At 53.5% G+C, this 10551-nt stretch overlaps 1 protein-coding gene across 1 annotated transcript; it reads right to left on the bottom strand.

Moving 5' to 3' along the window:
• Window positions 1-246: 246 nt before the first annotated feature.
• On the bottom strand, window positions 247-4743 carry LOC111520705 (tight junction protein ZO-3-like; the record flags this gene model as incomplete). The annotated part of the gene is made up of 5 exons (XM_023183670.2): window positions 4696-4743; window positions 4463-4572; window positions 2478-2580; window positions 1900-2257; window positions 247-350 (listed from the first exon to the last, which is right to left on the bottom strand). Coding segments are annotated over exons 1-5 (723 nt in total), but the record flags the coding sequence as incomplete, so codon positions are not given.
• Window positions 4744-10551: the final 5808 nt, after the last annotated feature.

Genomic DNA, 10551 nt, shown 5'->3' with positions numbered 1-10551 from the left:
ATCTTGATCTCCTGACCTCATGATCCACCCACCTCAGCCTCCCAAAGTGCTGGGATTACAGGCGTGAGCCACCGCGCTCGGTGATTTTATGCCTGGCCATCTGCAACCTTTGAGATACAAGCAACAACACTGAAGGTAAATGGTTTGGGGCCCAGCTCTGCTGTCGTTGCCATATGACTCAGTGGCACTGCCCGTCCCCACCCTGCCTTGGTCTCCCTGCCCTTAGGACAAGAAGCCCGGCCTCACCTGTAGAATGAGATCTCCTTCATGCAGCCCACGGTGCCGGGCAGCCAGGCCCGAATCTGTAATGTGCTTGATGAAGATCTGACTGCCCAGCTTGACACCGAACTCTGTAAGTGGGGAGGAGGGAAACTGAGGCAGGACTCTGGAGACGGGTGCCTGGGGGCATTCTCCTGCTGCAAGGACAGAGTCCAGGTGTGGGCCCTCTCTTCCTAACACTTTGATGGCATCATAATGAGAACGGTGATGTCGCCTGTGGGATCTGAGATCTGAAAGTGTCAATGACATCTCCATAGGGTGGGGGCACCAGGTCACCTGCCGCTCGTGATGTTGCCATGCCCAGGCTAAGGGTATTATATTGCTCATGACATCATAATTGTTTCAATTTTTATTTTTGATTTTTAATTTTTTTTTTTTTTTTTTTTTTTTTGAGATGGAGTCTTGCTCTGTCGCCCAGGCTGGAGTGCAGCGGCCGGATCTCAGCTCACTGCAAGCTCCGCCTCCCAGTTTACGCCATTCTCCTGCCTCAGACTCCCGAGTAGCTGGGACAGCTGGGACTACAGGCGCCCGCCACCGCGCCCAGCTAGTTTTTTGTATTTTTTTTTTTAGTAGAGATGGGGTTTCACCGTGTTAGCCAGGATGGTCTCGATCTCCTGACCTTGTGATCCGCCCGTCTCGGCCTCCCAAAGTGCTGGGATTACAGGTTTGAGTCACCACGCCTGGCCTATTTTTAAATTTTTTTCGAGAATGAGTCTCACTGTTATCACCTGGGCTGGAGTGCAGTGGTGAAATCTCGGCTCACTGCAACCTCCGCCTCCCGGGTTCAAGCAATTCTCATTCCTCAGCCTCCCAGGTAGCTGAGATTACAGGTGCCCGCCACCACGCCTGGCTCATTTTTGTATTTTTAGTAGAAACAGGGTTCCACCATATTGGTCAGGCTGGTCTCAAACTCCTGGCCTCAAGTGATCTGCCTGCCTTGGCCTCCCAGTGCTAGGATTACAGGCATCAGCCACCACACTCAGGCAGGCCTCTTCTTATAAGGACCCAGTGGTGATATTGGGCCCCCCAGATCATCCAGGATCACCTCCGAGCTCAGGGTCCTTCACTCCATCCCACATGCTGCGTCCTTTTTGCTAAGTGAGGTGGCCTAAGCAGACATTCCGGGGATCAGGGAGGGGACATGTTGATAAAATGGTTCTGGGCCTCAAGTGGCTGACAGGTGATATGGCTTAACCCAGCTCAGAATTAGGGACCACCAGGTTCAGAGAGAAAGAGCTAGACAGAATATATGAAATACAGACAGGGAGAAAGGGACAGAAAAGGGAAAAAGTGGGGATTTGTGGTGGGGGGTGTGAGGAGCGAGAAGATGCCAGGTGTAGTTGTAGCCTCCAGGCCAGGCGCGGTGGCTCACGCCTGCAATACCAGCACTATGGGAGGCCAAAGCAGGGGATCATCTGAGGTCAGGAGTTCGAAACCAACCTGGTCAACATGGTGAAACCCTGTCTCTTCTAAAAATACAAAAATTAGCCAGGCATGGTGGCGAATGCCTGTAGTCCCAGTCACTAGGAAGGCTGAGGCAGGAGGAGGGCTTGAAACCGTCACCCACCCGATCACGGTGCCCTGTGTCCAGTTCTGATCGCGCCTGACCTCCCGCCTCACCTTCGCTGTCTCTCCTCTTTACCAGAACCGACTTCACTGGCTTCATCTGCACGTCCTGCCGCGGCAGCCGCTTAAAGCCAGACACCAGGGCCAGCCCATTGGCCTCAGAGTCACCACCCGGGCTCCTACGCCCATGGCTGCTGGCCCGGCCCCGGCGACCAGGCCTCTGCCGGCGGGAGCGCCTGTCCCAGGAGTGGCCGGAGCCACTGGATGAGTCACCCTCATAGCCCTGGCCCTGGTCCACCTCCTCCACCCGGTGTGGCCCATCGTCCTCGTCCGAGTCCTGGCGCCCTGGGCCGGAGGGGCTGGCCTTGGTGGTGGTGGTGGGCAGCTGGATCCTCCGGGGACGTTTCACTGTCTGTTAGAGCAAGGGACAGGAAGGGTCAGCTACAGGAAGGGCTGGGGGAGGCTCTGCTCAGCCCCCAGGTGACCCTGGGTGACACCAGTCTCTCTCTGAGCCTTAATGTCCAAAGTATAAGATGAGATGACTTGTTGCTCTCTGAAGCTTACAACCTCTACAGCGGCAGGACCCAGGCTGGGGTCAGAGACGCCGGCCGTGCCAGGGGCTGCCTACTCACAATGTTGGCCATCTTGGCGCAGGTCTTGAGTGTCTGAATGACAAACGTGGAGGTGGCATTCTCCATGGAGACCCCATTCACCATGACGATGTGGTCGCCTGTCCTGAGAGAGGTGGGCGGGTCTTACGGAGGCGGCTTTGCCGGGGAGACCCTCGTAACAAGCCCTCCCTGAGGAGGGGGTGTCCCTGGAACCTCCAGGTCTACAAGGCCTGGTTCTAATTCATTGGCGTCCCTAGGCTCACAAAGACATTCATCCTTCTGGGCCTCCGTTTTCTCATCTGTAAAATGGGGCCAATTGTAGAACCTACTATAATCATAGACTGGAAGCAATATATATACATATTTTTTAAGACAGGGTCTCACTCTGTTGCCCAGGCTGGATTGCAGTAACACGATCTCAATTCACTGCAACCTCCACCTCCTCATTTCAAACGATCCTCCTGCCTCAGCCTCCCTAGTAGCTGGGACTACAGGTGCCGGCCACCACTCCTAGCTAAGTTTTGTATTTTTTATTTATTTTATTTTATTTTTATTTTTATTTTTTTGAGATGGAGTCTTGCTCTGTTGCCCAGACTGGAGTGCAGTGGTGCAATCTCGGTTCACTGCAAGCTCTGGTTCCTGGGTTCACACCATCCTCCTACCTCAGCCTCCCAAGAAGCTGAGACTACAGGGGCCCGCCACCATGCCCGGCTAATTTTTTGTATTTTTTAGTAGAGATGGGGTTTCACCATGTTAGCCAGGATGGTCTCGATCTCCTGACCTTGTGATCCACCCGCCTCGGCCTCCCATAGTGCTGGGATTACAGGCGTGAGCCACCATGCCCAGCCTGGAAGCTACAACTACACCTGGCATCTTCTTGCTCCTTGCTTCCTCTACCACAAATCTCCACTTTCTGCTTTTCTTTCCCTCTCTCCCTGTCTGTATTTCATATTTTCTCTCTGAACCTGGTGGTCCCTAATTCTGGGCTGGGCTGAGCCATATCACCTGTCAGCCACTTGGGGCCCAGAACCATTTTATCAACACAATTCCAAGAAGCTTCAAACCCTTAAAGACTCAGGACACTGGGTCTCCTTCCCTCCTGCCAAAAAAAAAAAAAAAAAAAAAAAAAAGATGGTTTCCAGGACTTTATGTTCCAAAAGGACCCTGGGGCCACTCTGACCCCAGGAACTGCCGTGAGGAACCCGGAAGTACTTTAGGGAAGTGAGGCTCAAGTCTCTGACGCTGTCCTACTGCCAACTCCAAGCCCTGTGTTGACAGAGCTAGAAGGTGCCAGGCACTTTCCAGTCTCCTTGCTTTGGCTTACAAAGGTTTCACCTTGCTTTCTTTTTTTTTTGACGGAGTCTCGCTCTATCACCCAGGCTGGAGTGCAGTGGCATGACCTCAGCTCACTGCAACCTCTGTTCATTCAGGTTTAAGCAATTCTCTGCCTCAGCCTCTGGAGTAGCTGGGATTACAGGTGCATGCCACCACACCCGGCTAATTTTTTGTACTTTTAGTAGAGATGGGGTTTCACCATCTTGGCCAGGTTGGTCTTGAACTCCTGACCTCATGATCCACCCGCCTCAGCCTCCTGAAGTGCTGGGATTACAGGTGTGAGCCTCTGCACCCGGCCCGCCTTTCTTTCTTTCTTTTTTATTCTTTTTTTTGAGACACAGTCTCACTCTGTTGCCCAGGCTGGTGTGCAGTGGCGTGATCTCGGCTCACTGCAAACTCCACCTCCCAGGTTCAAGTGATTCTCCCAGCTCAGCCTCCCGAGTAACTGGGATTACAGGCGTGCGCCACCATATCTGGCTGATTTTTGTAATTTAGTAGAGATGGGGTTTCACCATGTTGGCCAGGCTGGTGTCAAATTCCTGACCTCAGGTGATCCACCCACCTCAGCCTCCCAAAGTTCTGGGATGACAGGCGTGAGCCACCGTACCCAGCCTGGTTTCTCCTCTCGACGTGCCCTCCCCCTGCCAGAACCCAGCTGCCTGGATACTCACTGTAGTCTACCCTCCGCCGGCCCTCCGGGTACCACGTCAGACACAACCACAGATCCACTGGGCCGGTCTCGGCCTCCAGAGATCGCGATGCCAAAGCCCCGGCGAGGGTCCTGAGAGAGGATGAGGGGGAGGAAGAGCTGCTGTTTCCCGCAGGGTAAAGCATCTCCCGTCTATTGAGCTGGGCCTAAGCCGCCATGCCCCCTCGCACCCAGACAGGGCGAGGGAGGCCTTACCTTGGACAGCGTGGCCGTGTGCTGTTCCCAGATGGTCAGCTCCTCCATGTCGGCCACCTGGTCAAGGGGAACGGGGAAGACAGGTGTGAGGCCACACAGGCTCATCTGAGCACTTGGGGGTCCCCAGCCCAGGGTGGGGAGTCCAGCTCTGACAGGCCTGTGGTTGGAGCCTGTGACAAGTTACTACCTCTCTCAGGGCCTCAGGTTTTTTTGTTTGTTTGTTTTTTGTTTTGTTTTGTTTCTTGAGACGGAGTCTTGCTCTGTCACTCAAGCTGGAGTGCAGTGGCACAATCTCAGCTCATTACAAGCTCCACCTCCCGGGTTCAAGCAATTCTCCTGCCTCAGCCTCCCAAGTAGCTGGGATTACGGGGGTGCACCACCACGCCCGGCTAATTTTTTTTTTTTTTTGAGACGGAGTCTCGCTCTGTCACCTGGGCTGGAGTGCAGTAGCCAGATCTCAGCTCACTGCAAGCTCCGCCTCCTGGGTTTATGCCATTCTCCTGCCTCAGCCTCCAGAGTAGTTGGGACTACAGGCACCCGCCACCTCGCCCGGCTAGTTTTTTGTATTTTTTAGTAGAGACGGGGTTTCACAGTGTTAGCCAGGATGGTCTCGATCTCCTGACCTCGTGATCCGCCCGTCTCGGCCTCCAAAGTGCTGATATTACAGGCTTGAGCCACCGCACCCAGCCCAATTTTTGTATTTTTAATAGAGATGGGGTTTCACCACATTGGCCAGACTGGTCTTTAACTCCCTGGCCTCAAGTGATCCACCCACCTCGGCCTCCCAAAGTGCTGGGATTACAGGCATGAGCCACTGTGCCCAGCCTTGTTTTGTTTTTTTTTTTTGAGGCAGAGTCTCACTCTGTTGCCTAGGCTGGGTTGCAGTGGCACGATCTCTGCTCACTACAGTCTCTGCCTCCCAAGTTCAAGCGAATCTCCTATCTCAGCCTCCTGAGTAGCTGGGATTACAGGTGCCTGTCACCATGCTCGGCTCATTTTTCTATTTTTAGTAGAGATGGGGTTCACCATGTTGGCCAGGCTGGTCTCAAACTCCTGACCTCAACTGATCCACCCACCTTGGCCTCTCAAAATGCTGGGATTATAGGCATGAGCCACGGTGCCTGGCCCGTACTCAGTTTTTCATCTCCAAAATGGGTCTAAGTCAGTGGCTCTCAAACAGGGGCAATTCTGCTTCCCCCTGGGGACACTGGGCGATGTCTGGGGACACGTGTGGTTGTCATGACTTGGGGGAGCTCCTGATATGGAGTGGGTGGAGGCCAGGGACGCTGCTCAGCACCCTGCAGTGCCCAGGACGGCCCCACCCCGGAGAACAATCCGGCTGTGAATGTCAGCAGTGCCAAGGGGGAGAGACCTGGTTGAAGTGAACTGAACAGTAGCAGGTGCAGGGAGAAAGCAAGTTCTTGGTCCCTCTCCCTCTGGAAGGTCTGGCTCAGTTCCCTGGAGAGGATCGAGCCAGGCCTGCAGGGTAGAGGGAGCTCACTCTGCTCCAGCCACTCGGGCCTCCTCACTGTCCCCCCAACACCAACACGCCAGGCGCAGTCCTGCCTCAGGGCCTTTGCACCAGCCATGCCCTCTGCACGGAGCGCCTTCCCCATATCCCTCACCCTCCCTCAAGGACTTAACTCAAACATGACCCCCTTGATGAAGTCACCACTGACCACCCCGTTTAGAACTGTAACCCCCTCCTGACGACAACAGACCACCTTTTCCCTCTCTCCTTGGTGTATCTTCCTCCACAGAATTTTCAACCCGGCCAGGCACCATGCCTCACACCTGTAATCCTAGCACTCTGGGGGCCAAGGCAGGTGGATCACCTGAGGTCAGGAGTTTGAGACCAGCCTGGGCAACATGGTGAAACCCCATCTCTACTAAAAATACAAAAATTAGCTGGGTGTGATGGTGCACACTTGTAATCCCAGCTGCTTGGGAGGCTGAGACAGGAGAATTGCTTGAACCAGGGAGGCGGAGGTTGCAGTGAGCCAAGATTGCACCCTGTACTCCAGCCTGGGCAACAGAGCAAGACTCCGTCTCAAAAAAAAAGGCAGGCTGGGTGCGGTGGCTCATGCCTGTAATCCCAACACCACTTTGGGAGGCCAAGGCAGGCAGATCACCTGAGGTCAGGAGTTCAAAATCAACCTGGCCAACATGGCGAAATCCTGTCTCTACTAAAAATACAAAAAAAAATGAGCAAAGCATGGTGGCGGGTGCCTGTAGTCCCAGCTACTTTGGAGGCTGAGGCAGGAGAATGGCTTAACCTTGGAGGTGGAGGCTGCAGTGAGCCGAGATCACGCCGTTACACTCCTGCCTGGGCGACAGAGCAAGGCTCCGTCTCAAAAAAGAAAAGAAAAAAATTAAAAAAGGAATTTGCAACCCTTGGACATTCTCTAGATTTTTAAAGTCTATTCACTATCCATCCCCACCATCTAGAATATCAGCTCTAGAGGGCAGAGATTTTTGTCTTCGGCCACAACTGAGCCCTCAGTTCCCTGCATAGAACAGGGCCTGAGTTGCAGCAGGGATTCAAGAAGGATTTGCTGAATGATGAATGGGTGAGTGAGTGAATTAATGAAGCACTTCTTTTGTGCCAGGTGCTTTACATGTACTATCTTTTTTGTTGTTTTTTGAGACAGAGTTTCACTCTTGTTGCCCAGGCTGGAGTGCAATGGTGTGATCTCGGCTCACCGCGACCTCTGCCTCCCAGGTTCAAGTGATTCTCTGGCCTCAGCCTCCCGAGTATCTGGGACTACAGGCATGCGCCACCACGCCCAGCTAATTTTTTTGTATTTTTAATAGAGATAGGGTTTCACTATGTTGGCCAGGCTAGTCTCAAACTCTTGACCTCATGATCTGTCCACCTCGGCCTCCCAAAGTACTGGGATTACGGGCCTGAGCCACCGCATCTGGCCTTACATGTACTATCTCATGTAATACATTCATCAAAGATGCATTCAATTATCCCCATGTTACAGATGAGGAAACTGAGGCACAAGGCCATGAAGTCCCCCCTCCCACACTTTCTCTTATTTTTCGACAGGGTCTCACTCTGTCACCCAGGCTGGAGTGCAGTGGTGTGATCACGGCTCACTGCAGCCTCGGACTCCCAGGCTCAAGTGATCCTCCCACCTCGGCCTCCCAAAGTGCTGGGATTACAAGTGTGAGCCATTATAGCTCACTGCAGCCTCAAACTCCTGGCTTCAAGCAATCCTCCTGCCCCAGCCTCCTGAGTAACTGGGACTACAGGTGCCTCCATCAAGCCCAGCTAATTTTTTAACCTTTATTTTTGTAGAGACAGGGTCTTGCTATGTTGCCCAGACTGTTCTTGAACTCCTGGGCTCAAATGATCCTCCCACCTGGGCTTTCCTAGCTTGGAAAAAAAAAAAAAAAAAAAGCTCTGTTGCCCAGGCTGGAGTGCAGTGGTGCGATCTCGGCTCATTGCAACCTCCGCCTCCTAGCTTCAAGCGATTCTCCTGCCTCAGCCTCCTGAGTAGCTGGGATTACAGGCGCCTGCCACCACGCCCAGCTAATTTTTGTATTTTTAGTAGAGACGGGGGTCTCACCACGTTGACCAGGCTGATCCTGAACTCCAGACCTCAGGTGATCCGCCCGCCTCGGCCTCCCAAAGTGCTAGGATTACAGGCGTGAGCTTCCGCGCCGAGCCGATTCTGTTATTTTCATGTCCATGGCATAGATGAGAACACCAGACTCAGGTGCAAGGTCACCTGGCCACGCCTCCACCCTCTCTTCCCTCCTGCCAGCATAGACCATGCCCTGCTCCCCAGGCAGGGGACAGGTGGAGGGACGGGGGAGGGAGTTTGTAGAAGTAACTCCTCCTCCTCCCTGGGACGGTTTTCCAGGCTTGGCACAGCGGGTGTATGATTCCCTCTGCCCAGGCACCCCCCATTTTCTTGTAAGCTCCAGCGTCTCCAGGGAGGCCAGCATTCCTCATCTCCAGGAGTGGGAAGCGGGGAGGAGGGGAGAGAAACAGAGCAGAGGGCAGGGCTCTGCAGTTCCCAGGGAGGCAGGACAGCACTCATGACCGGACTCAAATCCCACGTCCGCCCACCCGTGCTAGCTATGGCGGGGCCTCTCCCGGCCTCAGTCTCCCCATCTGTGAAATGGCGCCGCTGCCCTGTCTTCCAGGGATGTGGTTTGAGAGAAGGGTACAGATTCAATGGATGACAAGCAGAAGGAGGCTTGGGGAGGTGGCGGCCAAATAATGACTTTCTCCTGTGCATAGTTTTTGTTTGTTGGTTTGTTTGTTTGTTTTGAGAAGGAGTTTTTTGCTCTTGTCGCCCAGGTTGGAGTGCAATGGCATAGTCTCAGCTCACTGCAACCTCCACCTCCTGGGTTCATGCAATTCTCCTGACTCAGCCTCCTGAATAGCTGGGATTATAGGCACCCACAACCACAGCCAGCTAATGTTTGTACTGTTAGTAGAGACAGGATTTCACCATGTTGGCCAGGCTGTCTTGAACTCCTGACCTCAGGTGATCCTCCTGCCTTGGCCTCCCAAAGCTCTCCTCGTTCATGCTGGCTGCGAGCGGGCGCTTGATGTGGACCTATTCATTTCATCCTCAGAGTGACCTTAGGAAGTGGCACGGTTACTATTCCTACTTTAGCAGTGAGATTAAAAGGGACCCAGAGAGGTTCAGTAACTTGCCTGAGGTCACACAACACAGTGGTGAACTTTGCCAGCCTGCCCTGTTCTCTGGCTCTTTTTGGTTGGTTGGTTGGTTGGTTGGTTGGTTGGTTGGTTGGTTTTTGATACGGGGTTTCACTGTTGCCCAGGCTGGAGTGGCTCATTACAGCTTACTGCAGCCTTGAACTCCCAGGCTCAAGGGATCCTCCTACTTCAGCCTCCCGAGAAGCTGGGACCGCAGGCATGCACCACCACACCCGGCATTTTTTTTTTTTTTTTTTTTTTTTTTGTAGAGATGGGGTTTTTGCTACGTTGACCAAGCTGGTCTCAAATTCCTGGGCCCGAGCGATCCTCCCTCCTCGGGCTCCCAAAGTGTTAGAATTACAGGCGTGAGCCACCGCACCCAGCCTCACTCTTGCTCTTAACCACCAGGCCATAGTGGCTTTCTGATTATTTACTCTTTTTCTTCTGAGCTTAGTTTTCAAAACTGCATCTTTTTTGTTTTTCTTAATCTACTTTGTTTTTTTTTTTTTTGTTTTTTTTTTTTTTTTTTTGAGACGGAGTCTTGCTCTGTCGCCCAGGCTGGAGTGCAGTGGCTGGATCTCAGCTCACTGCAACCTCCGCCTCCTGGGTTCACGCCATTCTCCTGCCTCAGCCTCCCGAGTAGCTGGGACCACAGGCGCTGGCCACCTCGCCCGGCTAATTTTTTGTATTTTTAGTAGAGACGGGGTTTCACCATGTTAGCCAGGATGGTCTCGATCTCCTGACCTCGTGATCCGCCCGTCTCGGCCTCCCAAAGTGCTGGGATTACAGGCTTGAGCCACCGCACCCGGCCTTAATCTACTTTGATGTTATACTTTGTGTCATTAAATGGCCCCAGGGCCAGGCACAGTGGCTTCTGCCTATAACCCCAGCACTTTGTGAGACCGAGGCAACAGGATTGCTTGAGCCCAGGAGTTCGAGACCAACCTGAGCAACATAGTGAGACCCTCATCTCTACAAAAAAATAGAAAAGTTAGCCGGGCGAGGTGGCGGGCACCTGTGGTCCCAGCTCTTCGGGAGGCTGAGGCAGGAGAACGGCGTGAACCCGGGAGGTGGAGCTTGCAGTGAGCCGAGATCGCGCCGCTGCACTCCAGCCTGGGCAACAGAGTGAGACTCCTTCTTAAAAAAAAAAAAAAAAAAAAGGCCGGGCGCGG

This window comes from Piliocolobus tephrosceles, unplaced genomic scaffold (genome assembly GCF_002776525.5).
Source record: "Piliocolobus tephrosceles isolate RC106 unplaced genomic scaffold, ASM277652v3 unscaffolded_25330, whole genome shotgun sequence".
Lineage (NCBI taxonomy): Eukaryota > Metazoa > Chordata > Mammalia > Primates > Cercopithecidae > Piliocolobus > Piliocolobus tephrosceles.
Note: the sequence above shows the minus strand (reverse complement) of the source record. Positions and strands in the feature narration are given on the sequence as shown.